This window comes from Eulemur rufifrons, chromosome 24, assembly GCF_041146395.1.
Source record: "Eulemur rufifrons isolate Redbay chromosome 24, OSU_ERuf_1, whole genome shotgun sequence".
Taxonomy (NCBI): Eukaryota; Metazoa; Chordata; class Mammalia; order Primates; family Lemuridae; genus Eulemur; species Eulemur rufifrons.
In genome coordinates, this window is record NC_091006.1 from 11,918,114 (window position 1) to 11,946,082 (window position 27,969).

General features: G+C 57.2%; 2 protein-coding genes across 3 annotated transcripts in view; both read left to right on the forward strand.

The window, feature by feature from the left end:
* Positions 1–6,278, forward strand: part of BICRA (BRD4 interacting chromatin remodeling complex associated protein) — an 81,172-nt gene extending 74,894 nt beyond the window's left edge. Inside the window, exons 9-15 of one of the 2 annotated variants that reach the window (XM_069457389.1) lie at positions 48–228; positions 491–600; positions 1,491–1,552; positions 2,229–2,377; positions 2,506–2,600; positions 2,817–2,919; positions 4,299–6,278. In XM_069457389.1, the coding sequence (XP_069313490.1) occupies positions 48–228; positions 491–600; positions 1,491–1,552; positions 2,229–2,377; positions 2,506–2,600; positions 2,817–2,919; positions 4,299–5,401 (1,803 nt within the window). In that variant the 3' untranslated portion in view covers positions 5,402–6,278. The remainder of the gene's footprint in view (positions 1–47; positions 229–490; positions 601–1,490; positions 1,553–2,228; positions 2,378–2,505; positions 2,601–2,816; positions 2,920–4,298) is intronic. The other variant, XM_069457390.1, reaches the window with a different exon arrangement.
* Positions 6,279–11,925: 5,647 nt separating this feature from the next.
* Positions 11,926–27,872, forward strand: EHD2 (EH domain containing 2). The gene is made up of 6 exons (XM_069456881.1): positions 11,926–11,996; positions 13,820–14,412; positions 14,927–15,024; positions 18,659–19,071; positions 24,000–24,164; positions 26,273–27,872. Exons 2-6 carry the CDS (start codon positions 14,009–14,011, stop codon positions 26,822–26,824), a joined length of 1,632 nt encoding a protein of 543 aa, XP_069312982.1. The 5' UTR covers positions 11,926–11,996; positions 13,820–14,008; the 3' UTR covers positions 26,825–27,872.
* Positions 27,873–27,969: the final 97 nt, after the last annotated feature.

Consider the following 27,969-nt stretch of genomic DNA (forward strand, 5'->3'; position numbering starts at 1 on the left):
CCCCTAGCCTGTGCCCCCCACCCCTCAACCACCTGTCCCCTCCCCAGGTGCCGTCCGGAATCATTCTCCAGAACAAGGCCGGGGGAGCCCCCGCCACCCCGCAGACCTCCGCCAGCCTGGGGCCCCTCGCCAGCCCCGCTGCCTCTGTGCTGGTCAGCGGGCAGGCCCCGTCCGGGACCCCTGCCGCCCCCGGCCATGTCCCTGCCCCAGCACCCATGGCCACCACAGGTAGGGGAAAGGTGGGTGGGCCGGGGGCTGGTAGCAGGGAGGATGGGCTGGGGCAGAGCTATGGGTCACGCGAGCTGGGGCGTCACCCGGACCTCAGGGGACTGAGGGAAGGTGCAGAAGGCAGGGCTGCCTCCCCAGCTCTGAGGGGGCCAAAGGGCAGGAGGAGAGTGGAGGGCGCAGGATCGGGGCTCACGTTTGAGGAAGGGCCTTCGTGCCAGTGACCCTGGGCCCTGTCCGCCCACCCCCGCACTCACACCCCCAGGCCTCCCTCCTCTGCTTCCTGCCGAGAACAAAGCTTTTGCCAGCAACCTCCCAACCCTGAGTATGGCCAAGGCCGCTTCGTCCGGGCCAGGGAAGTCCTCCGGGCTGCAGGTAAGAGGCCTCAGAGCAGGGGTTAGGGCAGGACCCGGATATCGTCAGGGAACTGGGGACCCGGGGCGGCAGGGCAGAGAGACACCAAGAAGAACAGGGAGGAGATGAAATAGAAACATCACACAGAGGCAGCTGAGACCCCAGAATAGTCAGACAGGGACGTGGATCGAGATGGCAGAGGCACTGGGATGGTGGACAGGGACAGACCGGCACCCAGACTGCTGGGTGGCAGCGTGAGAGTTGGTCACCGAGACAGGAGGAGGGGACAGGGTCGAGGCTACAAGATGATCGCTCAGGACAGGAGAGGTGGGTACCGGACGGGACAGTAGGATGAGAGACAGGGAGGCCACACCGAGAATGGAGGGCGAGCAGCAGGGAGACTGAGGCAGAGGCCGCCTGTGGGACGCGGGGGATGGGAAGACAAGTAAAGGGCAGAAGGTCAGAGGGCGCAGGACCCAAGAAGTTGGGAGAGACTCAGAGAGCAGCTGTGCCCAGGCCAAGAGGGGGCACCACAGACAAGAGGGGGAGTCGTGAAGATCTTTGGGGCAAAATGAGGTGAACCCAGGGCACGGAGAGGAGAGAAACCACGCAGATCAGAGCTGCGGGCGCCGGAAGAGACAGGCCACCTGACACGGAGCGTGAGACGCACAGAGAGCAGCCCCTGGCAAGGGAACGGAGGGGACCCAGGTGGCGGGCGCCCAGGGCTGCGCCTGCCTGTCACCCTCTCCTCCCCTGCAGGTTTAGTTTCATGGGCATGGGATCCCGCAGCTGGGGCTAGGCCCCCACCCGGGTGAGACGTTTTTGTCCCAGGCTGGAGGGAGAGAGAGGGTCAGGGCGCCGGGGGAAGGCGTCCGTGTTGCAATGCCGCTCACCTGCCTCTCTCCCCCCAGTATGACAGCAAGCTGAGCAGCTTGAAGAAACCCCCCACGCTCCAGCCCAGCAAGGAAGCCAAGTGAGTCGCTGCACCCCCATTCACCCCAGCCTGCGCCTTTGTGGGGGGCGCGGGGACCACCCTTCTGAAGCGGGCCTGGCAGGTCTGAGTGCCGACCCCAGCTCCAACCCTGGGTAGCTGTGCGGTCTCCCTCCCTCCACCATGACTGTGAATTTCCCACAGCGCGTAGGGGCTGCTGGTCTTTAGCAGAGGGTGGAATCGGGCTTATTTGGTGGGAGAGACAGTCACACAATAGAGAGACACAGTGGGCTGTGACAGGGCCATGGGGTACAAAAGCAGGCCAGAGAGAGGACAGGTCTCACCAACCAGCCAAACCAGCCTCTCCCCGGGAAGCTGCTCCCAGGCCAGGCAGGGGCAGGCACAGGGAATGGCACAGGCTCTGGCCTCTGGCTCCCAGCTCTATCTCTTCCTCTCTTCTGTGCTTTGGGGACGAGTGACTTCACTTCACCTCTCTGGACCTCAGTTTCCTCTTCTGTGAAATGGGGGTAATGACAGCATCTGCTTCCTTTGGTTGTGGCCAGGGATTCAGTGAGCCACATGCGAGCCTCCCAAGTATTCCTTTTCCCTCTGCTGTCCTATTCAGCTGTGGCCTGGGGCTGAGGGTCCAGGACACTGGGATTTTCCTGGCCCTCACCCCCGGCTGTGTGTGTGTGGTCTCTCCCCACCCCACCCCTAGTTTCCTGGAGCATTTGCACAAACATCAGGGCTCAGTCCTGCACCCCGACTACAAGACAGCCTTCCCCTCCTTCGAGGACGCCCTGCATCGCCTCCTGCCCTACCACGTCTACCAGGGTGCCCTCCCCTCCCCCAACGACTACCACAAAGGTGAGGCCTCCCCAGGACGCTGCCGAGGTGTTTGGGGCGGGGCGCTGCAAGGGTGGAGACAGGCGCGTGCGCGCATGCGTGCGCGAGCACCCCAGCATCTCCGCCCCTCTCTCTCCTCTTCCTCGCAGTGGATGAGGAGTTTGAGACGGTCTCCACGCAGCTGCTGAAACGCACCCAGGCCATGCTCAATAAATACCGTCTCTTGCTCCTGGAGGAGTCCCGGGTAGGCTCAGGGTCGCCTTCCTCCCCTGCTGGGACCCTGCCCTTTCCCCTGCCTGCTCCTCTTAGCCTCAGGAGGGTGGTTGGGAGAGGGGAGGCAGGCGGTCAGATCCCAGGGACCGTTTGAAAGCTGCTCGCATCCCCCCCTGCCCGGGTCGCTGGCGTCCCCTTCCCGCTCCTTGTTCACTTGCCCATTTCTCTTCTCCCCCGCACCCCCCAGAGGGTGAGCCCCTCAGCGGAGATGGTAATGATCGACCGAATGTTCATTCAGGAGGAGAAGACCACCCTTGCCTTGGATAAACAGCTGGCCAAGGAGAAGCCCGGTGAGAGGGGAGGGGAGGGAGAGGTGTCCCCACCGCACCCGGCAGCAGAATTCGGTTGCGGCCAGGAGTGGGTGCGCGGTCTTACCTTACCCCGCCACCAGGCGGCGCCTGAGCCCCACCTTCCTGCGGTGCCGCATCTCACCCGACCTCGCACCCCAGAACAGAGGTGCTTTCGTCTTCCTCCGCCCCTTACGTCCCCTCCATCCTGGGGGGGGGAACATTCTGCCACCCCCAGGGGCATAGAAAAACAGGAGAGGGGCGCTTCCTTAAATTTTGCTCCCGAGCAGTCTCAGCTGCTGGTCTTCAGAACACCCCTTAGCCCGCATTCGATTCCAGCCAATCCAGCCAATCCAGCGCTTCCCTTGAGAAGTAAATGGCCCCTGCGCTCCGCCCTCAGACCTGTACCTTCATTCTGTTTCCCCTGGAGCTCCGGACCTTAATTTTTTTATTTAACGTAGTCATTGGTGCTTAAAGGAGAAATTGGTGCGAAGGGGTGGCGTGGTGAAGTGGGGGCGGGGGCGATTCTTAAATCTCAGGGTGGGAGAGGCAGGACAGCTTGCTGGTTAGGGGCACAACTCTGGAGTCTGACCCTCTGGTCCCAATCCTGGCTCTGCCACTTACTGGCTGTATGGCCTTGGGCAAGTTACTTAACCTCTCTGTGCCTCCGTGTCCTCATCTTTAAAGTGGAGGTTGTGATACCGGTTATAATCCTTTACCTCCTTACCTAAAACCCTGGGGCCCTGTATGTTCTGGATTTTTTTTTTTTTTTTTTTTTTTGCTTTTGGAAAGGTGATGAGCTGCCTAGACAAGTGTCTTCTGATTAACCCCCGGTGGGCGTGGGAAGCACTCTGGGATCACATTATAAATATTTCTGCAGTGGAACAGGTGTCCCGACTAACTGGGATAAATCAAGACCATAAATAACCTCATGTCATTTCACACCGGGTTTTGCGATCAAATGAGATACCGCCCCCCAATTTTTTTTTTTTTTTTTTTTTTTGTTTAACTATATAGAGAGCACGCTATCCGAGAGAACTTTCTAGGTGCTGAAATGTTCCCTGTCTGTGCTGCTCAGTTCAGGAGCTAGCGGCCAGCGTGGCCACTGAGCATCTAGAATGTGGCCGGCATGACTGAGGAATGGAACTTTTTGTTTTATGTTCTTTAATTCGTTTAACCCTAAATGAGCCCCTCGTGGCTAGTGGCCACCGTGTCAGACCAAACGGTTTTCGAGTTGGGAGGATGGGGGGATCGCTGGCAAGGGCGGCGAGTCCCGAGGATCTGGGGGGTGGAGAGCTCAGCGCGGGTCCTGGCCAACGGTAGGTGCTCCCGGCACCCTCATCCCGCTCCTGACCCTGGGTTTTCTGTGTCCCGTTCTGCAGATGAGTACGTGTCTTCCTCACGCTCTCTCAGCCTCCCTGTGGCCGCCTCTTCCGAGGGTCACCGGCTCCCAGGCCACGGCCCGCCGCCATCCTCCGTGCCCGGGGCCTCTGCCCCGCCCCCGCCGCACCTGCCCACCAAGCTCGTGATCCGGCACGGCGGGGCGGGCGGCTCCCCCTCGGTCACCTGGGCCCGGGCGTCGTCCTCCCTGTCGTCCTCGTCCTCCTCCTCTGCCTCCTCGTCCCTGGACGCCGACGAGGACGGGCCCATGCCCTCCCGCAACCGCCCGCCCATCAAGACCTACGAGGCCCGGAGCCGCATTGGCCTCAAGCTCAAGATCAAGCAGGAAGCCGGGCTCAGCAAGGTCGTGCACAACACGGCCCTGGACCCTGTGCACCACCCGCCGCCACCGCCCCCCGCCGCGCTCAAGGCGGCAGAGCCCCCGCCCCGGCCCCCGCCGCCGCCCCCACCCGCGGCCCAGATGAATGGCACCGTGGACCACCCACCGCCTGTCCCCTCCGACCGCAAGCCGCTGGCCGCGGCCCCCCACTGTCCCCGCCTGCCCCTGCGCAAGACGTACCGCGAGAACGTGGAGGCCCTGGGCGCCGGGGCCGCGGAGGGCGCGGGGAGCGGCAGAGCCCGGGGTGGCAGCCCGGCGCCGCTGCCCACCAAAGTGGACGAGGCCACCAGCGGGCTCATCCGCGAGCTGGCCGCGGTGGAGGACGAGCTGTACCAGCGTATGCTGAAGGGCGCCCCGCCGGAGCCCACGGCCAGCGCCGGGCAGGGCGCGGGCAGCGGGGACCCCGGCTGGGAGGCGCCCCCGCTGCCCCCGGCCAAGCGGCGCAAGTCCGAGTCCCCCGACGTGGACCAGGCCAGCTTCTCCAGCGACAGCCCCCAGGACGACACGCTCACGGAACACCTCCAGAGCGCCATCGACAGCATCCTGAACCTCCAGCAGGCCCCCAGCCGGACACCCGCAGCCCCCTACCCCCACGGTGCCCCGGCGGCCGTCACGCCCGCCTCCCCGTCGCCCCTGCACAGGCCCGAGGCCTACCCGCCCTCCAGCCACAACGGTGGCCTCGGCGCCAGGACGTTGAACAGATAACACCCGGCTGGTCTTCCCTCCCCTGTCCCTCGCTCCGCCTCCGCGCCGACGCCAGGGGCAGCTGGGCGTGTGACCTCAGCCTCCTGGGGACATGAGCCGGGGATCCCCTGACAGTTTTTCTTGCCTAAGTTATTTGAGTCACAAAGGCCTCCTTCCCCGCCTCCTGCTTCAGCTGGGTTGTTGGGTGGGGGTGGTGGCTTGGATTTAGGGGAGGGGGCTATAATGTAAAACGTCCCCCCTGCCAAACGAGGGGCAATCCGGTGTGTCGGTTCCTGTTTCTCCCACTTCCAGGCACACTCCGCCCCTCTGTCCCGGGGACACGCGTGTCTTTGCCAGGGATGGGGGCACCTGGTTGGTCTCACTGCTCCAGGTACTGGTCTTGTCTGTGTGGCTTCACGGATCGTGTGTGCAGGGCACTGGGAGCTGGGAGGTCCCTCCATACAGCCCGGCCTCTCCCCACTGCCCCACAGGCTATAAAACCAAACCAGAGACGGGCGGGGGGAGCCAGCCTCTCGGAGCTGTGCCCCCGGGCACCTGTGTCACGTCCTTGCCCGCGCCTCCAGCCGCGTGGCCCATGTCTCTGTGTGCGCACTCGTGAGTGAGAGAGAGAGATTTCAAACGCTCCTGTCCCCTCGACTTTGAAATCTGAGCAAAACAAGAAACCGGGGCCTTCCTCCCCACCACGTCCCAGCCAGTCTTCCCTGTTCCTCCCGCCTCCAGCCGCCCGGCCACATTTTGAAATCTCGGAGACAAAACTAGTACTGTAAGATAAATTTTTTTGTACTGTATTTATTGTGTATAACAGTTTTTTTAAAGAAGAATTCTGTACATTTAGAACTCTTGTAAATTAAAAACCGATCCTTTTTTTAAAACTGTACTCCTGCCCCCTTGGCACCATTGCTTTTTTGGGTGTTGTAGGGGTGGTGGTCGCAGTCCGTGGGCCGGGGCTGCGTCAGGTTCCTAGGGCTGCTGGGACAAGGTAAGGGGGGGCTCAAAACAACAGACATTTGCTCTCTCCCCGTCCCAGAGGCCTGCAGTCTGGAAACAAGGTGGCAGTGGGGCCACACTGGGTGAGGGTCCTCCCTTGCCTCTCCCAGTTTCTGGTGGCCCCAAGTGTACCTTGGCTTGTGGCTGCCTCTCTCCACCCCGGCCACTTTGCCTGTGTGTCTCTTGTAAGAACTCCAGCCGTATCGGATCACAGCCCGCTCCACGCCGGTGTGACCTTGCTCTAACGTGGTCACATCCGCAGAGACCCTGTTTCCAAATAAGGTCACAGTCACAGGTGCTAGGGGTTAGGACATCAGCGTGTCTTTTGAGGGGGACACAATCCATGACAGTCAGGGCGTGGATAAGGCAGCTGCTAGTCCCCAAGTGTGGAATGGCGCCGCTCTCTCCCGGACCCAGAGTTTGGAGAAGCGGAGCCTGAGCTGGGTTTTAGTGTGCGGTGAATAACCTGCCCAGCGGCACACTGAGGCCCTCAGGGTCAGGTGGGAAGGGAAGGCTTCGCTGAGAAGGTAACATTTGAGCACAGACACGCACGAACTGAGGGAGGGAGCCACAGGGGATCTCTGGGGGAAGAGCATCCCAGGAAGAGGGAACGGCCAGTGCAAAGGCCCTGAGGCAGGAGCTCCGCGGGGAGTGTTGAGGAACAGCGAAAGGCCAACGTGGGCCCAGTGAGAGGTGGGGAGGGGTCCGGAGGTGAGGGCAGAGCGGGAACAAAGGGAGCCTATTCGTGAAGACCTTGTGCTCCGCGGGGACTTCGCTCTTAACTGAGGCCGGAGCCGCCGAGGGTTGTGAGCCGACTTAGGTTCACCGGCGCCCTCTTGCGGCCGCGAGGGAACAGACAAGGGGACGAGGGCGGAAACCGAGCACGGCACCAAGTCCAGGTGGGTGGTGACGGCGCCTGGACCTGGGTGATGCGCCCGGTTCCTCTGCAGGCCCCTGGGCGTGTTTGTGGGTGGGAAGCTGATACACGGAGTCTAAGACAGATGGGCCATTCCCCTTCCCAGCTCGAGACCATCGCGTGTGAAATAAAGCTCTGTAGGGAAATGGCAGTTCTTAACATCCTTGGGTCACAAACTCCTGACACTCTCCCGAAAGACCCCTCGTGGCTAAGCACAAAGGTGTGCCCATGCTTGCTACAAGCTCTGGGCCTGAGTTCTGGAAGGTTGACTGCACGCGGCTGGAGCAAAGGAACGGCGGTGACTAACGTGTTTGAACATGTGACCACGTGGGTTACTTATTGGGTCCTTGACCAGCTCTGTGTGGGAACCCATAGCCCCATCTTGCAGATGAGGAAAGTGAGGCCCGAAAGATGCAGTAAGTGGCCGGCAGGGCTGCAAGCCTCTGGGAGCGAGCCGGCGTCCTCCACGTGTGCGCACCCTGCTTCCTGGGGGCCAGGCCAGAGCCAGGCCTTTCCAAGCAGACCTTGGGGCAGCCGGAGACCCCAGTCCCCTGCCGAGGGCAAAACTGAGCTCAGCTGCTACAGTTAGGGCCCGACTTAGAGACCTGCTCCCAGCTCCCAGCAGCAGCGCAGGGGGTGTCTGTGGGTCCCCTTGCCCACAGCTGAGCCATCCGGAAATGAGAGAGCCGCTCATGGTTACCTCTTGGCCAGTAAATTTTAAAAAGTTATTTTTTAAAAATTGCTGTAAAATATGCATAATGTGAATTTACCATTTTAGCCATTTTTGAGTGTACAGTTCAGTGGCATTAAGTCTCATTGTTGGGCATTTCCAGAACTATCCTTTTTTTTTTCCTCCAGGTCCCTGCACCTCTGGGACTCAGAGCGTCCAAGGCCTTGGGCCAAATCCTGCCCTGCTACTTGCTTGCTCCAGAAGCCCAGGGAAGCGACTTTGCCTCTCTGCACCTCAGCTTCCCCATCTACAAAATGGGTCTTTCTCTGGGCCCCACAAGAACACTTCCCTCAGTCTCTGCTGGAAGGGCACCTCCTCAGAGAGGCCTACTCCAGTGTCCATTTCCAGAACTATTCATTTCCAGAACTTTCTCATGATCCCAAACAGAAATTCTATGCCCATTTAACACTAAGTCTCCATTCTCTCCTCCGCCAGCCCCTGGCAACCACCATGCTACTCTCTGTCTCTGTGAATCTGACCACTCCGGGGACCTCCATGTGAGAGGGAATCATACCGTGTCTGTCCTTCTGTGACAGGCCTATTGCACTTGGTGTGATGTCTTCCAGGTCCACCCGTGTCGTAGCATGGATCAGAATGTCTCCATTCAGATCTGGCAGATGAGGAAGGAGGGAGCTAGAAAAAAAAAAAATGAGACTGTACCTTGGGGAGGGGGCCCAGTGGCTGCAAGGGCATCAGGAACGTTGGCGACAACCCAGGACAGATCTTAGGGACTCCCTGATTCAGACAGCAGAGACACAGGAGACAAGACAGCAGCCCCCGTTATTTGGGGCTCAAATCGCACATAATGACGCAGGGTAGTGTTGACAGTGGCTTTTTCACTCTCTACACCCCTGCGTAGAATGATGTCTTTAAATGCAGCGTAAAATAAAACTCATAGGATTATAAAGGGAACCAGTTATACCGAGATACGGTATAGCACACGGTTATCCGTGTATTAAACCAAGTTTGTGACCCAGTAGTGGTGGCTGCTGTGTCAACGCGTTGCTCAGGAAGAGCCGGCTGTGGGTCTGATCGCGACGGTGTCAACCGCCACTGGAAACCGCTGCAACGACTGCCGTGTGAGGACAACATCAGTGATTCCTCTGGGTGACGGTGACACAGGTCCCGCTGGTGCTCCTGTGCTTTGTTGCTCACATTCATGGTCGAAGGAAAGAAACCCTGAATTTCAGAGAAAACTCCAGGAGTCACTTTTTTCCCCGTCCAAGTTCATGGTAGAAGTGAAAGCAGGTAGCTCGGGCTCAATTGCTCATTCTTCTACTCCTTGGGCAAGACTCTACTTCCCTGTACCTCCACTTCCCCATCTGAGAAATGGGAATAATAATAACAGGACTTCCCCTCCTGGGGGAAGGGAGATGATTTGGGACAAGCTTTTAGGGCAGAGCCTGTCTCCTAGCAGTAATAATATTAACGTTAGTTTCGCTAAGCTGCAGGTCTTTTTACATTATGTATACACACATAGTATGTACCAGCTTCGTTGAGATATACTTCACAAGCCACACGATGCACCCATTTAAAGCATACAATTCAATGGTTTTTAGTGTGTTTGCAGAGCTGTGCAACCGTCACCACAGTCAGTTTTTAGAACATTTCATCATCCCAATGAAATGCATCATTGCATTTAACCAATTAAATATTTACTATTAATATATTAAGTTAGCCAGGCACAGTGGCTCACACCTGTGATCTTGGCACTTTGGCAGGTTGAGGCAGGAGGATTGCTTGAGGCCAGGAGTTGGAGACCAGCCTGGGCGATACAGTGAGCCCCTGTGGTGAGTCAGGCATCTTGCCAGGTGCTGGGGGCACAACGGGGTACCACCCAGTTGGAATAATAATAATTTCCCTACAAGAAAAAGAAATTTAAAAAAAATGTTTAAATTAAATATTAAATATTTTATTTAAAATTTTAAATATTTTTTAAAAAGAATATTTCTTTGCCTTGTGCCAGGCACTGTGCCAGTCACGGGGGCAATGACAGTGAACCAAACAGACAGGATCCTGCCCTTGGGAAGCTCACATTCTAGTGCAGGAGATTGAAAGCAAGTAACCTATGTAGACTGGCCGATGGCGACAAGTGCTAAGAAGGAAAATAAAGTAGGGACAGGGGACAGGAATGTCGGGGCTGGGTGGGGACATCAGAGTAGGCCTCTCTGAGGAGGTGCCGTTCAGGCAAAGACTGAGGGAAGTGTTCTTGTGGGGCACAGAAAAAGACCCATTTTGTAGATGAGGAAACTGAGGTGCAGAGAGGCAAAGTTGCTTCCCTGGGCTTCTGTAGCAAGCAAGTAGCAGGGCCAGGATTTGGCCCAAGGCTTTGTATGTTCTGAGTCCCAGAGGTACAGGGACCTGGAGGAAAAACCCAAGGGCTGATTTTTTCTTTCTTTTTTCCTCCCTTCCTTCCCTCCCTCCCTCCTTCTCTCTCTCTCTCTCTTTCTTTCTTTTCTGAGACAGACTTGCTTTGTCACCTGGGCTAAAGTGCCGTGGTGTCAGCCTAGCTCACAGCAACCTCAAACTCCTGGGCTCAAGCAATCCTTCTGCCTCAGCCTCCCGAGTAGCTGGGACTACAGGCATGCGCCACCATGCCCGGCTAATTTTTTCTATTTTTAGTTGTTTGGCTAATTTCTTTCTATTTTTAGTAGAGTTGGGGTCTCGCTCTTACTCAGGCTGGCCTCAAACTCCTGAGCTCAAACGATCCTCCCGCCTCTGCCTCCTGGAGTGTTAGGATTACAGGTGTGAGCCACCGCACCCGGCCCAAGGGCTGATTTCCTAGGCACCTACTGTGGGCCAGGTGCACCGCCAAGACCCGAACAATCTCTGTGGGTTTTCTGAATTCATATCTCTGGGTTCAGTTGTCTCATCTGTAAAATGAGGTTAACAGTACCTAGTTCTCTGGGAAATTTTGAAGATTTGATGAGATAATATGTCAGGAGCTTAGAGCGGTGTCTGCTCTTATAGGAATAGCTCAGTCAACGTTAGGGATGTGTTCAATAAATATTTACTGAGCCTCTGTGGTGAGTCAGGCATCGTAGTAGGCGCTGAGGGCACAACAGGGACCCACAGTCAGAAATCCCTGCCCGAGCTCCTCGTGGGGCTTGGTTCTCATGAGGGAAACAGTTGCTTAAGCAGAGAAAGGTAGAATATGTGGCATGGTTGTAAGGACTGTGGCGATTTCGAGAAAGAGCAGTGATAAGGGGTAGGTGGTGGGTGCTACATCAGACAGGGAGATCAGGGAGGGCTTCTTCGAGGAGGTGACATTTGAGCAGAGACCTGAGGGAAGGTAAGGAGTGAGGCATGTGGGTTCCCGGGGGAAGAGCAGAAGGAACAGCAAGTGCAAAGGTCCTGAGGTTGAAGGGTTGCTGGTGTGTTGGAGGAACAGGGAGGGGGCCAGTGTGGCTGCCGCCGGAGGGGAAGAGCGAGAGAGGGGGAGATGTGAGCAGATCGTGCCGGGCCTTGTGGGCCACAGTGAGGTCTTTGGCTTTTACTCCGAGAGAGACGGGAGCCAGGGAGGGTCTTGAGCAGTGGAGTTTCATGAATTCACTTACGTTTAAAATTATTATTATGGGGGAGGTGAAAAAACTAAAACTAAAACTAAAATTATTATTATTGCTGCTGCTGCAATTGTGTTATTTCCATGGTAAGAGGAGAGGCCGAGACCCCCTAGCGGCCCAGTGCCCGAGCTGGAGGCGGAATTCCCATCCCAGCCTGGGAGCCGGCGCTCCCGCCCCTCGCGAAGGCGTCCTCCCCGCTCCCCGCCAGGGGGCGCCGGAGGCCGGGCGCGCGGTTCGAGGGGGGCGCCTCGTCCCGCCCCCCTGCCGCTCCCTCCCGCCTCCCGGCCCGGCCCCACCCGGCTCAGACCGCTCCGCACCCTCCGCGAGCTCAGGCCGCTCCGCGGGCGCCTCGGATCCCCGCGGGACCCCCGCCGGACCCCCGCCCAGCGCGCCCGGCCGGTGAGTGCCCCCGACCCCGACCCGGACCCCCCCCCGCGAGCTCGCCCGGGCCCCCGGTCCGCACCCCCCGGGCTTGCCCGGACCCCCGACCCCCGACCCCACGAGCTTGCCGGGGCTCCCGATGTTTCCCTGCTCCCCGAAAACCCGGTCCTCGCCCGCCCCCGGGCTGTAACGGTTCCCCCCCGGACCCCGTGTTCCCCCAGTCCCTGCCAGTCTGTGACAGTGTCCCCCAGCCCCCCAATCCTCCCCCACTCTGCCCCCAGTCTCCTCCAGTGCCCCCCAACCCCCTCCAGACCCCTCCTTGCCTGGGACACCACCCAGGGCTCCCGCCCTCTGCCCATGTCCCAGGTCCCCGCCCTGCCTCTCCCTCACCTCTCCTGCCTTTTTAAAAGTATCTGTATGATTTTATGGATATTAACATATTTGATTTGCAGTTATTTTCATGCTCAGATTATCCCATCTTTGACCAGTGGGAGCCCCTTCAAGCGGGGTCCTGTGACCCTGTGACATGCCCCACTGGTCTCTGGACACTTCCCCAGTGTCCCACCCAGGCTCACTTACTCTTCCCTGCCCCAGCCCTGGACTCTGCCATCTCCCCAAAGAGTCCTGCGTTCTTTTCGTGGGGAACGGTGCTCAGAGACCCTGGTCTGAGCGAAAGGCCGTTCTTTATAAGCATCCGCTTAGACTGATCAAGATTTTTTATTTTTAAAAGAGCAAAGACGTATATTCCCTATAGCAGCAATGACAGAGGGGGGACATCACTACAGATCCTACAGTGAATAGGATGGAAGAGGTGGCAGAGGACGCGGTCTGGGTGCTGGGCGTGCTCTCGTCGGCTGGGTTGGCTGCCGTTTTGCTCCCTAACCCGGTCGCTTATCCCTGGGACAGGAGCACAAGCGCTGAGCGCAGCCTGCCTGGATTTAAGTCCCAGCTCGAGCATTTTGTAGCTCAGTGATCTTGGGCAAGTCACTGCTGTCTTCCTGAGCCTCCGTTTCCTTGCCAGAAAAGCGGGGCTGTTAATAGACCTACCTGACCGACCGTGTTATGAGATGAAATGAGCTAGACCAGCGTCTGGCATGCAGTGATCATAAATGTTGAATTATTCTCGTTAATGCCTAAGGCCCCTCGTGACCTGGGTGCACCCTGGCAACCTCCTCGGCCCCATTTCTCATCCCTCCTCCTCGAGCTCCTGTGCCCAGCCACCCACCCAGACATTTCGCAGCTCCCAGCACCCAGGGCCTCTCACACCTGCAGGCCTCTGACGCGCCATCCTCTCTGCCCGAACCCCCAGGTCTGGGCTGCCCTTCACGGCGCGGTCATGGAGCCCTGTGGACTTGAGTCAGTTTATCATGCCCTTGGCCGGGCGCCGTGGCTCACGCCGGTAACCCTAGCACTCTGGGAGGCCGAGGCGAGAGGATCGCTCGAAGTCAGGGGTTCGAGACCAGCCTGAGCAAGAATGAGACCCTGTCTCTAAAAAAAAAAAAGATTAAAAAACTAAATGATCATGCCCCCCGCCACGCCCCATGCCTGCCACATCCATGCATTGGTCAGTGCTTGGTCCCTGGGTCCTCACTGGGGGATCTGGGTGGGGGGGGCAGTCTCCAGCTCCTCTCCGGGTCCATAGCTCCTGAAGCATGGAGAGAGTGATTTCGGTGAAAATGTGTCAAATGATGGCAGCAAGAAGCGAGGAAGAGAAGAATGAAGGGATGAGGAATACATTTCTTCCAGGCAGCTTCTGCCTCCTTCCCTTTGTGCATCTCTTGGTCTTCCATAATCAATTCCCCTCCTTCACCCATACCACTATTAATCTTTTCTTCCTGCAGCTGGCTCGCCACCATCCCCCTCTTCCTCCTGCCACCGGCCATCGGCGCTCTCTGCACCTCCTCCTTCACCTGGACGTTCTACCTTCGGTCCCCCTTCCTCCGCCAGGCAGTCCACCGTCAACGCCCTCTCCTTCCTCAGGCAGCTCTCCACCCGCACGTCTCCCTCTGCGACCCCAGTGCGCAGCCACCATGTTCAGCTGGCTGAAGCGGGGTGGGGCGCGGGGCCAGCAGCCAGAGGCCATCCGCACGGTCACCTCGGCCCTCAAGGAGCTGTACCGCACGAAGCTGCTGCCCCTGGAGGAGCACTACCGCTTCGGGGCCTTCCACTCACCGGCCCTGGAGGACGCCGACTTCGACGGCAAGCCCATGGTGCTGGTGGCCGGCCAGTACAGCACGGGCAAGACCAGCTTCATCCAGTACCTGCTGGAGCAGGAGGTGCCCGGCTCCCGCGTGGGGCCAGAGCCCACCACCGACTGCTTCGTGGCTGTCATGCACGGTGACACCGAGGGCACCGTGCCTGGCAATGCCCTTGTTGTTGACCCGGACAAGCCCTTCCGCAAGCTCAACCCCTTTGGGAACACCTTCCTCAACAGGTGCGGCAGCCGCGAGCCAGGGGCGCATCTTCCCGTCCCAGGGCCCCATCTCTGTCCCGTCCCTGACTGTGTTTCTCTCCTTCTCTCTCCCCGATTCTTCTCGTTCCTGCCTCTGCGCCCCTCTCCTGTCTAGGGGAGCAGTTAAGCTAGTGAAGCTGCCTGCCTGGCTTCACTTCCTGGCCCTGCCACTGGCTAGCTGGGTGGCCTCGGGCAAATGACTTAACCTCTCTGTGCCTCTCTTAGCCTCATCTGGAAAATGGGGATAACCATAGTCTCCGCTCTACAGGGTGTTTGTGAGGACTTAGAACAGCACCGACACAAAGTAGGTGCTCAGCGAACATTAGCTATTATTGTTTTATAGATATAATTCTCTGTCCTCATCTGCCGTTTCTCTTTCCAGAGCCTTCCCTCCTCTGTACCTGGTTCTCCCCTGTGCAGTCCCGATTTCCCTTCTTGTGTTTCCTGTCCTTCTGCCCTTCCCTGCGTTGACCCCTGCCCTTCCCTCTGCCCCCAGGTTCATGTGTGCCCAGCTCCCCAATCAGGTCCTGGAGAGCATCAGTATCATCGACACCCCGGGCATCCTGTCGGGGGCCAAACAGAGGGTGAGCCGCGGTGAGTGAGGCCCGGGCTGGGGGAGGACGGTCAGGTCTCGGCTAGGACTCGGGCCTGTGACCCGGTTGGGCCCGCGGGAGCTAGTGGAAGGCGGCAACTGCTCCCTGCTGCGCTGGTTGGGGGTGGGGGAGGCGCGCAGGGGAGCACGTGGGAGCAGCATGTCTGGGCTGGTCGGAAGGATGGGAAGGGAGAGACGAGGAGAGACGGAGACTGGGAGGGCGAGGCAGCGATTCAGGGAGACGCGGGACTCAGGGACGAGGCAGAGCCAGGCAGGGAAGCCCTGGGCCGGAGTGAGCTCCTGGCTCCGAGTCTGGGCCGCAGATGGGGCTGAGAAGGGGCCGGGAGAGGAATCTGGGCAGGGGCCAAGGCCGGCCTGGAATTTATAAACAGCTGTGCAGGGGCAGCGGCGGGGGGGTGGATTCCAGAGGGGCCTTGGGGTGAGCTGGCTCCACGCCCCCCCCACCCCCCCTGCCCAGCCCCGCTCAGCATCTGCGGCCCCACCCCCAGCCTCTCTGTCCCCCACCCCCTATGGCCTCGGAGACCAGAAATTGGGGCAAAGGCGGCCGCAGTGTGGGGCAGAGGGGACCGGGAGGCACTGGCGGGAGGCTGGGCCTCGGGCTGGGTGGGGGCGCCCAGGGTTACGTGTCCCTGGCTGTCATCCAGCGGCCCCACGGGAGAAAGGCAGGAGGCAGCTGCAGAAGCCATCGGGAGGCCGGGCTGCCAGCCCAAGGCGGGAGGAGTTCCTGGGGCTCCCGCCGCAGGGGCTGGGCCTGGGGTCTCGGGAAGGAGCGGAGTCCCCAAGCCAGGACAGGGGGCCAGGAGATGGGGTCCAAAGGCTGTCGGTGTTGGGGAGTAGGGAATGGGGTCTCCTTCCCTGGCCTTGAGGGTAGAGGAAGAGAAGGAAAGAGCCTGTCTGTCTGTTGGCGTGGATCCGTGTGTGTGTGTGTGTGTGTGTGTGTGTGTCTGTGTGTATCCTGAGAAAGTCACTGTGAGTGTACGGCTGGGTGTGGGTGGTTCCACATGTTTGTGTGTGACTGTGTGTCGGTGGACGTGTCAATTGTGGTTGTGATTCTGACATTGTGTGCCTGTGTGTGCGAGGCTCCGGGCATAGTGCATATGGCTGTGTGTGTGGTTGTTACCTGTGTGTGACTTTGTGTGGCCACACAGGACTGTATAGGACCGAGGGGATGTTGCTGGACCGTGTGTGACTGCATGTGATTGTGTCTCGGGTTACAGATGTGTGTTTATGTGTAGGAGTGTCTCTTTTGTGTAACCGTGTCTGTGTGGTTGTGTCTGTGCGGATGGTGTGCAAGTGTGCCTCTGTGTTTTTGTGTGTGTGCGTGCTGGTGTCCGTGTTTGTGATTGCGTGTGGCTCTCACTGTGTCTTTGTGATTGTGTGACTGTGAATATCTGTGCAGGTCCCAGATTGGGAGCAGGGGTGTGTCTGGGAGTCTGCGTCTTGTAGTGCTCGGCCAGGGTTGTGTCCAGATGTGTGCCACTAGGTGTGGGTGTATGTGTGCGTGTGTGCTCTTGTGTGTGCATTGGCGTGGAGGTGTGGCTGCCTCTGTGTGTAAGATCTGTGAACACACGTGTGTGTGACTAGCAGAGTGGAGCCCTCAAATCTGGGCTCTGCTACTTTGAAACTATGGGATGTTGGGCAAGCCACTTAACTACTCTTTGCCTCAGTATTCTCATCTGTAAAATGGGAATAATGATACTATCAGCCGCCTAGGTTGTTGTAAGGGTTAAGTTAGTTAAAACATGCAAAAACTTGGAACAACGTGGCACACAGTAGGTGCTACATAAGTGCTATCGATGCTTATTTTTCTTGTGTGCACCCAGGGTTCCTCTCTGCCACGTCTCTCATTCCCATGCTGACTCAACCTCCCTCCTTCCTTCCCTCCCTGCCCCATGAGACACACTTTCCCAATCCGGGCCAGCGTGTGTGTTTATGTAGACATTGGGGAGGGAGGGGCGCTCCAGCTGCTGTCCCTCCGGTGACCTGGCCCTTCCTCCCCCCAAACAATGTCCCCCACCCCCACCGCACCCTGTCCCCAGCAGCCCCAGCAAGGAGCCTGCCTCCTCCCGGGCAGGGTGGGTCTGAGCACTAGGCCCTGCAGCGGAGCATTGAGTCCCATGGGGCACCTCTTACCTGTGTGTCTTGAGGAAGTTCCTTAACCTCTCTGTGCCTCAGTTTCCTCATCTGGAAGATGGGGTCATAAAAGTGCCTGCCTGCTGGGGTTTTGAAGGTTAGTTCTGTCCTGGACGGTGCAGGTGACTCAGTGATGGCCCCTGTTCTGCCAGTTAACTGTGCATCCCTCTGGGCCCCACTCGGTGTTCCCTCCTCCAGGAAGCCTTCCCTGACCACTCAGGCTGGGTCAGGCACCCCCTCAGGTCTCCCACACCTCCCAGGCTCCCCTTTCCCAGCCTGGCCACTCTGGGGACAGGTCTGTGTCCCCAGTGGACTGTGAGCCCATAAGGACAGGACTGGGGCTGCCTCGGGTTCCAGCACAGGCCAGGCAGTGCCAGGCATGGTCCTGAATGACGGCCCCACCCTGTGTCTGGCATTAACCGTGACTAATACTTATTGAGCACTTAACTGTGAATCTGGCACTGTTTTTAAAAAACAAAAACACACACACAAAAAAACCCAGTTTTGTTGAAGTACAATTTACATACCATAAAGCTCAACCATTTTGAAGTGTACAGTTCAACGCCAGACATTGCTTTAAGTTCTTAATATATTACTATATTCACTCACTTATCTTCCTTTAATATTCACAGCAGTCCTATGAGGTAGGTCCTATTATAATTTCCATTTTACAGAAGAGGAAACAAGTTCAGAGAGGTTGAGCTACTTGCCTAAGGCCACACAGCTGATGAGGGCAGAGGAGGGATTGAAATCCAGGTCTTCCTGGCTGCCAAGTCAGGTCACAATGACGCCTCTTCGGTGAATGAATGAATGAACAAGCAAAGGCAGGAATGGGCGGACGAATGAGTGAATGAGGAGATGAATGGTGAAAGGGATGAATGAAGGAGCCCCAGGAGCCGGCTGCTGGGACAGGTGCTCCACACGGGCAGGGACCTTGTCTGTGTGTTCTCTGTGGCATCCCCAGTTCCCGGGACAGGGCGTGGCACACATAAGACTCTTGGGAAATATTGTTAAATAAATTAAAAATATTTAATATCTGCTAGTGGCAAGAACATAACCAACCAGTGTGCGCTGTAGTTGCTGGATTTTGGGGAGATGGGACAGGTCCGGGGGAGGAACTGGGGTGGGAGAGGCCCTTGGAGGTTTGGGGGAGGGGACTGTCTTAGGAAACACTTCAGTATTCAGGGTACCAAGGCACACCGCTAATATCTGCCTAATGAATGAATGAAAAAGTGGAGGGGGTGATTGTCCCCTGTAGCCAGATGGCGTGAGTGGCTGGAGCCAGAGCGAGGGGGTAATTCTGCAGGCTGGGGAGTCAGAGACTTGGGGCCTCGGCTATTTCTCCTACATAGGATTTGAATAGTTAACAGCCTGAGCATCTGTACAGTCCAATATCAGTCCAAAGGAATGGAGGTGACGGAATGGCTGGAGGGTGGCGGTCTGACTTCTACCCTTCTTCCCCTCTTCCCCTGGGGCCCCCAGGCTACGACTTCCCGGCGGTGCTGCGCTGGTTCGCCGAGCGCGTGGACCTCATCATCCTCCTCTTCGACGCGCACAAGCTGGAGATCTCTGACGAGTTCTCGGAGGCCATCGACGCCCTGCGGGGCCACGAGGACAAGATCCGCGTGGTGCTCAACAAGGCCGACATGGTGGAGACGCAGCAGCTGATGCGCGTCTACGGGGCGCTCATGTGGGCGCTGGGCAAGGTGGTGGGCACGCCCGAGGTCCTGCGCGTCTACATCGGCTCCTTCTGGTCCCAGCCCCTCCTGGTGCCGGACAACAGGCGGCTCTTCGAGCTGGAGGAGCAGGACCTCTTCCGCGACATCCAGGGCCTGCCCCGCCACGCCGCCCTGCGCAAGCTCAACGACCTGGTGAAGAGGGCGCGGCTGGTGCGGGTGAGCCGTCCTGGGGGCCCCGCGGGGGGCGGGGTGTCCCCCCACTGTGCTGCCGCCAGGGTAGTTAGTTCCCTTCAGGGTCGGAGGGATTGCTGCTCTTCTCTGCTCACTCCGAGTCCCCCTGCCTCCTCCCTCCTGGTATTCCTTCACTCATGTCCCACCCCTTCTGGTTGTATTAGCCCTGGGTGCTTCCCAACCCCCTCTCCCGAGACTCCTAGGCCACTGAACAAACGCGAAGCCCTCATGGTGGCCCACAAGTTGTCCCCTTCCCCCACTCCTTTCCCTGTCTGTGTTCATCTCCTCTTCCCTTCCCATCATTCATTGCACTTCACCCTCACCACCTCGGTCCTACCCCAGGGCCTTTGCACCTGCTCTTCCCTCCTCCTGGGAACCTCCTCCGCCTCCTGGCCCCCTCCCAGCTGGTTATCCACATGGCTCACTCCCGCTTCTTTCAACCCTCTACTCAAATGTCCCCTTCTCAGGAAAGCTGTCCCTGCCCTCCTTTGTATGAGGGTAACTCCCCCCATGTGGGTCTTGCTTTATGCCTTGCTCTGTTGTCTTCGTAGCATCATCACTGCCTGACCCATTCATGGGTTTCTGTGTTTAATGTGTGCCTCCTCCACTTGTATGTAAGTTCTGCAGAACCAGGGAGCTTTGAATTCTTTCACTGGTGTATCCCCAGCGCCTGGAACAGAATCAAGTGCTCAGTAAATATTTATTGAATGAAGGACATTAAACAAACACTCACATTTAACAAACTCTCCTCTGTGCCCGGCCCTGTGTTGGGTGATGCTGGGGACATAGCAATGACCAAGGCACTTCCTGCCCTGCCCTGCTGGGGCTCCTGGGGAGGAGACAGACCCGTCCCCAGACCATGATGACCCAGCATGGTCAGGGCTGGGGCCAGGTAGCCGGGGGGAGTCAGGGAGGGCTCATTGGAGGAGAGGGCATCTGAGGAAAAATGTCAGCGTTGAACCCAGGATAAACACAGTGCCAGTAACTCAATTTGAGGCTGGGAGTCAGACTCCCATGGCTGTGGGCTGTGTTGAGGAACCTGTGTTTTGTCCTGAGGGCACTGGGGAGCCATGGAAGGGTTCAGAGCAGGGGAAGGACAGGATTAGACTCAAGCCATCTTCTGGAGGGTAGATTCAAGGCGGGGGAGACCAGGTGCCTGGAGACCAGGGAGGAGGCTGGAGGAGCAAGGAGGGGCCTGGATCAGGACGGGCCTTGGGAAGGGAGAGGAGAACAAGAGCACTGGTGTAAGAGCGATTTTGGAGGCTGAATGGAACATTCACAGGGAGGCTGCCAGGGTGGAGGTGGGGCAGGAAGCTGGGCAGGCAGGGAAGCCAAGAAGGTTCTAGGGGGTGGAGGAGCCTGAGGCATTGGTTTAAGGAGCAGGGGGTGAGTCAGAGCCCCCGCCCCCACCCCAGGAATCCTCCGTGGGAGGGAGCTGCCCGGCCAGGACTGGGGCTGCTGCTCCTGGAACCTTTGGAATCCACCTTTCTCTCCTTGGCCCGGGCAGGCTCAGTGTCCGCCTCTCTCTCTCTCTCTCTCTCTCTTGTCCTCAATTTCTTTCCTTCCCTTGCTCTTATTCTTTCTCTAGCTCCCTGTCCTCGTCTCTCTCTCCCCCTCTCTGTCCTCCTCACGGTCTTTCTCAGATCCCCCCACAGTGGATCCCTCGGTCTTTGGGGGCAGCTGCAGCCCAGGGGTGCGGGACAAAGGGGAGGGGCCGGGCCGGACACCTGGTGCCCCCGCCAGGCAGGAGGTGGCTCCGGAAACGCAGACAAACCCCGGAGTCCCGGAGCCCACCCCGCCCTCCCACCTTATCTCTTCCTGGCACCTTCTCCTGCTTCCTCTCTGGAAAAGCCATCAGCGCCCTCCCGCCTCCCTCCTCTCTTCGGGGTCCCTGTGGCGCCTCCTTTAGGCCCCGCCCCCTCGCCCCATTGGTCCGCTCTTGCAGGCCCCACCCACCAGACTGCCCCACCCCTTCCCTGATTGGCCCCTCAGGCCCCCTAGGCCACGCCTTCCTGTCTTCCTGCAGATTCTTCCGTGGCTCCCCAGTGCCGCTGAGGACACAGGAGCATGGATGGCATTCAGGGTCCGCTGTGAGCAAGCCTCACTGTCCCTCCCCTGCCTCGTGTCCCACCCCCACCCCTCACGTATGATTCTGCCACACTTGGTCCCGTCACCAACAGCCACGCTGTTTACCTCCCTTCGTGCTCTGCCCCGACGGTACGAGGCCTTTCTGGACTCTCAGTAACCGCTACCCTCCTGGTCCTCAGTTTCTCCGTCTGTACGATGCAGGGGGTGGAGGGGTCCTCTGGCTCTGCCCTTTGGCTGAAGTGAGAGCTGCTACAAGGGGCGATTCCGTGGTCCGATTCTAAAGAGGCCAAGATGCCCTGAACCTTCGGACCAAAATTCTCTGAGGTGGCCCAGTGACATTCATTCGACAGTTACTGAGCGCATACAACACGCTCTGGTACTTCTAGGCCCCGAGGAGGCAGCAGGGGACAAACCAGATAAGCTTCTTTACTTGTAGGATCACTTTTTAGTGGGAAAGCAGACATTAAACAAATTAATGATTGTGAAGAAAAATGAAGCAAAGGAAAGGAATAGTGAGGGACTATTTTACAGAGGTCTGAAGGAGAGTCATGGGTGAGCGGAGTGGAGATCTGGTGGAAGAGTGTTCTGTGCAAAGGGAATAGCAAGTGCAAAGGTCCTGAGGCAGGAACATGCTTGATGTACTTGTACAAGGAGCCCAGTGGCTGGAGGAGACTGGCTTGTGGCAGGTGGGAGGAGATAAGGATTTGGAACCAGCCAGAGGCCACCAACATTCTTAACATTCTAAACCTATGACTCATAAAAATAATTTTTTTAACAAGTCTTTTTTAGTGAACATTTGGGACCATCTCATGGTAAAACATTCATGCTATGTCAGACGTGCCCCATTCCACCCCTGGCCCCGCCAGCCCTCAGGTTCTCTTCCCTAGATGCAACCCCCATAAGTAGTTTCTCGTGCCTCTTTCTGGATAGATTCTATTTAATGTATTTTTCTTTTTTTTGAGACAGAGTCTCGCTCTGTTGCCCAGGCTAGAGTGCTGTGGCGTCAGCCTAGCTCACAGCAACCTCAAACTCCTGGGCTCAAGCAATCCTCCTGCCTCAGCCTCCCGAGTAGCTGGGACTACAGGCATGCGCCACCATGCCCAGCTAATTTTTTCTATATATTTTTAGTTGTCCAGTTAATTTCTTTCTATTTTTTAGTAGAGACGGGATCTCCCTCTTGCTCAGGCTGGTCTTGAACTCCTGCCCTCAAGTGATCCTCCCGCCTTGGCCTCCCAGAGTGCTGGGTATTTAATCTATTTAATATAATCACATGTATTATATTACATATGCCTCCTACAAAAAACAGACACACCAATACTCATTATTCTGCCCTCCTGATTTATTTTTCAGTAACTTGTAAGATTGTGCCTCGGAGGTTCCCAAGTTCATCGGTTTATTCCACAAATATTTCTTGACTGCTTTTTCTGTGCACATTTTGCTGGTGCTGGCGATAGAGGGGACAGACGAGGTCCCAGCCTTCGTGGGGCTCATAATTTTATGGAAGCAGACAGAATAAGTCAACTAGCAATAAATAAAAATCCTAGTAAGTTAGAATAATTGTGAACAAAACAATAGAAAATAATCAGACGGTGGGGGCTGGGGCATCTGGTTCCCATAGGATGGCCTCTGTGACATTCTAAAGGATGTCGAGGGAGCCAGCTGTGGGGAGACTGGGGTAGAGTTCCAGGCAGAGCAAGGGGCATGTGCAAAGGCCCTGGGGTGGGGAAAAGATTGGTTTGCTGAGGAAGCTGCCACAGTGAGTGAAGGCAGAGTAAGGAGAGAGAATGTTAGTTGACTCTGCATGAGCCAGATTGTGTAGGGCAGTAGCGCTCCAACCTTTTGGTCTCAAGACCCCCTTTCTACCTTTTTAAAAATTTTTTGAGATAGGGTCTTGCTGTATTGCCCAGGCTGGTCTCAAACTCCTGGACTCAGGTGATCCTTCCACCTCGGCCTCCCCAGTAGCTGGGACTACAGGCGCTCCCTGCTCCCTTTATACTCTTAAAAATTATCAAGGACCCTAAAGAGCTTGTATGTACATGGATTAAATTTGTCCATATTTACCATATTAAAATTTAAAAACATTTAATATTTATTTCTAATTCATAACATTAATCAACAACTAACAGTTATTTAATTATTAATATATGGTAATTTATGAGAAATGTTATAAACAAATTATCAATGTTAATTTATAATTAACAACTATTAATAATAGTAGAAGATCATTTAAAAACAACAAAAATAAACCTATTACCTGTTAACCTAAATAACATTTTATCAAAATGAACAATTTTCATCCCCCCACAATGTCTGGCTTCAGGATTCTCATATCTGTTCCTTTGTTTGTCTGTCTCGATATCACAGATCTTGTAGCCTTTTGAAAACTCCACTGTCTGCTTGGGAGTGAAAAAAGCAAATAAGTCTTATTATTGTTATGAAAATAGTTTTGACCAGGGGGGTCCCTGAAAGGGTGCCCAGGACCCCTGTGGTTCCCTGGACCAGGGCTTAGGCTGGTGCGTAGATTTGGGAGTGGGCAGCTTGGAAGGATGTTTAAAACCGGGAGGGGCTGAGATCACCCAGGAGAGAAGAGGATCCCAGGTTGAGCCCCAGCGTGGGAAGAGGTGGGGCGCACAGCGTGGCCACGGCCCTGCCTCTTGCAGCAGCAGGAGCAGCTGCCGTGAACCTGCTAGAAATGCACACTCTCGTGCTCCACCACCGACCGAGTGGGTCAGAAACTCCCGGAGTGTGCTCGGCAACCCGGGTTTTACCAAGCCCCGCCCTGGGGGACTCTGATGTGGGCTCAGGTGACAACTCCTCTCCCGCAGGTTCATGCGTACATCATCAGCTACCTGAAGAAGGAGATGCCCTCTGTGTTTGGGAAGGAGAACAAGAAGAAGCAGCTGATCCTCAAACTGCCTGTCATCTTTGCTAAGATCCAGCTGGAGCATCACATATCTCCTGGTGACTTTCCTGACTGCCAGAAGATGCAGGTGGGAGGTTGCCCCGGGGGGCGTGGGAGGGGGATGGGAAGGTGGGCTTCTGTGAGCTCCAGGATGGGGCCTCAAAAGCTGGAGGGGTGGATGGCAGATTCTGGAAAGCACCTCCCCCACAGGGTTCTGCAGGAGTGTGGTTTTATGAGTCAGGATAAGGGCGTGAAGAGAAAACTGCAAATAAGAGTGGCTTCCTTTAGGAGTTTCTCTCTCTCCTTCATAAAGTCTCAGAAGGTGGTCCAGCGCTAGTTTGGTGCTTTATAGAGCTGGAGACCTAGTCCCCTTCTGTCCTATTTCTCCTCCATGCCTGGCCTCCAGTCCCAAGAAACCTCATGGTACAAAATGGCTGTGGAAACTCCAGCCATTGGGTCTGCATTCCAGCCAGCAAGAAGGTGGGAGGGGAAGAGAAGGACATTTTTTTTTTCTGTTCATGAGTACTGTCTACAATGATGGAAATGTTCTATGCTGCACTGTCCAATATGGTAGTCACAGGCCACATTAAAACTGAATTTTAAGTTGTATTTAATTTTAACTAATTGAAATTTAAATAACTACACATGGCTAGTGGCTACCATATTGAACTGGATAATTCTAGAAGTTGCACATGTAACCTGTGCTTCCATCCAGTTAACTGGCACTTAGTCACACGGTCACACGGGGAAGTGTAGTCTTTCCTCGAGGTGGCCAGAGACGAGGTCTCACCATGTTGCCCAGGCTGGAGTGCAGTGGCTGTTCACAAGCGCGACCACAGCTCACTGCAGCCTCCAACTCCTGGCCTCAAGTGATCCTCCCGCCTCTGCCTCCCAAGTTGCCGGGACTACAGGTGCGCACCAGTGTGCCCAGCCCAAAGCCTGTGGACTTTTGAGTCTGAGATATTTCCAGCCCAGACTCTGAGGGATTTTGGTAGAGTGAATTTCACCTCTGCCACTCACTAGCTCTGTGGGCCTGGACGAGTCATGCCTTTGCCGAGCCTCCGTCTCTGTTGGAAAATGGGCATTAGTTATGTCGGTATCAACAGATTGTCGTGGGTGCTGAATCAGCAACTGTTTGCAACCGCCTTGGCATGGTGCCTGGCACCTAGTTTGAGCCAGAACAAGGTTTATGAACCTCAGCGCTGTTGACACCTGAGGTCTGGAAATTCCTGGTTGTCGGGCGCTGGCCTGTGCGCTGGGGGATGTCCAGTAGCATCTCCAGCCTCTACCCACTAGATGCCAGTAGCACCCCCTAAGTCATGACAATCAAAACTGTCCCTAGACAGTGCCAACCCTGGCTGAGAACGTCTGGTCTATACAAATGGCAGCTGCTGACATTTATGGAGCGCTTTATGCAGATGAACGCATTGGACCCTCCCTACTCCCCAAATGAGAGGAGTGCTAATGTTATCGCTCCTATTTCACCAACATGGAAACTGAGGCCCAGAGAGGTGAAGTCACTTGCTGGAGGACACACAGCTCCTAAATGGCAGAGCTGGGGTGGAACCTGGGAGCCCTGCCCCTTAGACTGTCAGGGACACTGCCCCTTAGATTGTCAGGGACGCTTCTTGCCTCCTTGAGGGAAATTCATGCGAGACTGTGAAATGAAGCCATCTTTGCGGGACTCTCCCAGTGCAGGGGACTTAAGAGTCGTCCATATCAGAAGCAGTGTGGCCACCAACCCGCTCTGACAGCTGCTCTAGGACAAGATAACTTCTTGGCTCGGGGGTGGGTCCCAGGATCCTCTCACCATCTGACCTTCCCAAACCTAACCTCCCAGTGTGGCAGCCACTCCGTCTGTGTGGGGTGGAAACAGCGGCAGCGGAGGGTGACCCTGAAGGGTGGCCCCGGCGCTCTGGGAAAGTTGAACCCGGTGCTAAAATACTGAAATCCTTCTCCACCGGGTGGTAAAGCGCTGCTGCTCTGAGCCATCAGAGGGGCCCAACCTCCCTCCCGTCCACAAAATTCTGGGGTACGGGAGGGCCTCGAGACCGACATATCTCCTGAGTGGCTGGTGCCCGGGTGGAATAGGTTGTTCAGATATTCAAATACCTCTGCAGCTGTGGGTAACGCCCCTCTGCAGCCTCAGGGCCTCAGGGACGGCGCCCCTGACTTGCCGGTGTCCCCTGACCGCAGGACATGCTGATGGCGCACGACTTCACCAAGTTTCACTCGTTGAAGCCGAAGCTGCTGGAGGCGCTGGACGAGATGCTGACGCACGACATCGCCAAGCTCATGCCCCTGCTGCGGCAGGAGGAGCTGGAGAGCACGGAGGCGGGCGTGCAGGGGGGTGCTTTCGAGGGCACCCACATGGGCCCGTTCGTGGAGCGGGGGCCTGACGAGGCCCTGGAGGACGGCGAGGAGGGCTCGGATGACGAGGCCGAGTGGGTGGTGACCAAGGACAAGTCCAAATACGACGAGATCTTCTACAACCTGGCGCCCGCCGACGGCAAGCTGAGCGGCTCCAAGGCCAAGACCTGGATGGTGGGTACCAAGCTCCCCAACTCGGTGCTGGGGCGCATCTGGAAGCTGAGCGACGTTGACCGTGACGGCATGCTGGATGACGAGGAGTTCGCCCTGGCCAGCCACCTCATCGAGGCCAAGCTCGAGGGCCACGGGCTGCCCACCAACTTGCCCCGCCGTCTTGTGCCACCCTCCAAGCGGCGCCACAAGGGCTCCGCTGAGTGAGGCAACTGCCACCCACTGGCCTTCCCTCCCACTTGCCCTGCTGTGGCTCCCCAGCTCCAGTCGGATGCACTCATGCCCCTGTCCCGGCTCACGCACACCCTGCCTGCCCACCCCACCCAGCTGTAAGGACCGGCGGTCTCCCTCCCTGCTGCTGCCAGACACCCGGTTGAAGCGTTTAGTGGGGACCATGGGAGGGACAATGCTTCGCACCTCCACCCTCACATATACTCAGGCACATCACGCCGACACCGACACAGGCATCCATCCATTCATCGTGCATTCAAATATTTATTGAGTAGCTACTAAGTGCCCGGCCCTGTTCTGGGCACTGGAGACACACACATCTGCCCTCATGGAGCTGACGCTCTCAGGAGAGGGCACCTACACAGTCACAGGAACACACGCTGATCCCGGCAGGACCCCTTGCCTCACCTCTCCTGCCCAGCCAGGCAAGGACCCCCCCCCCCCCCCCGCCCACTCCATCACACCCTCAGGTCTTGGGACCACTGGGGGCTAGGAGGGGAGACACAACCTCCCACTTCTGCAGATGGACCCCTCTTTAGCCCCCACCGCGGGGAAAGCTCCCTGCTTCTGGCCACGCCCATTTCCCTGCTAAGGATCCTGTAGCAGGCAGAAGAGCCCCTTCCTCCTTCCATCCTTGCTGCTTCTGTCCTCTGCCCCCTTGCCTGGACTGAAGTGCCAGCCTGCCCTGGGCCCCCACAGCTGGCCGTCCTCTCCACCCACCGACAGTCCTACCAGGTAGAAAGGCTCCAGGCCTTTATTGTAGCCCCCTTTCCAGGGATGTCGTTGGGGGGGGGGTGGTTCTTGGTGCTACAGCCCTCCCCCCATCCGGAAAGGGACCTCCTCACCTTTTCCTGCCTTCACCACCCCTGGCAGGCGGCCTCAAGGGAAAGGTGGGGAAGAGCGGAGCGGGTGGAGGCGATGCCCCCTCCAGGTTGCTCGCTGGGATTCCCACGCCCACCATCGACCCCCACCCCACGCCTGGGAGGGGCCTGTGAACAGAATAGAGTCCCCACAGAGCGAATAAAGCCAAGGCTTCTTCTGTGTGGCAGTCAGGTTGTTTTGGGACAGGGATCAACCACCCCCAACCACCTCCACCCCCAGGGAAGGAGAGCCCTGGGCAG

Excerpts from the sequence above, each read along its gene's own strand:
- EHD2 (XM_069456881.1), top strand. The coding sequence starts at position 14,009 with ATGTTCAGCTGGCTGAAGCGGGGTGGGGCGCGGGGCCAGCAGCCAGAG. Across the intron at positions 15,025-18,658 it reads CAAACAGAGGGTGAGCCGCG|GCTACGACTTCCCGGCGGTG; the intron begins GTGAGTGAGGCC and ends TGGGGCCCCCAG. Across the intron at positions 19,072-23,999 it reads AGAGGGCGCGGCTGGTGCGG|GTTCATGCGTACATCATCAG; the intron begins GTGAGCCGTCCT and ends CCTCTCCCGCAG.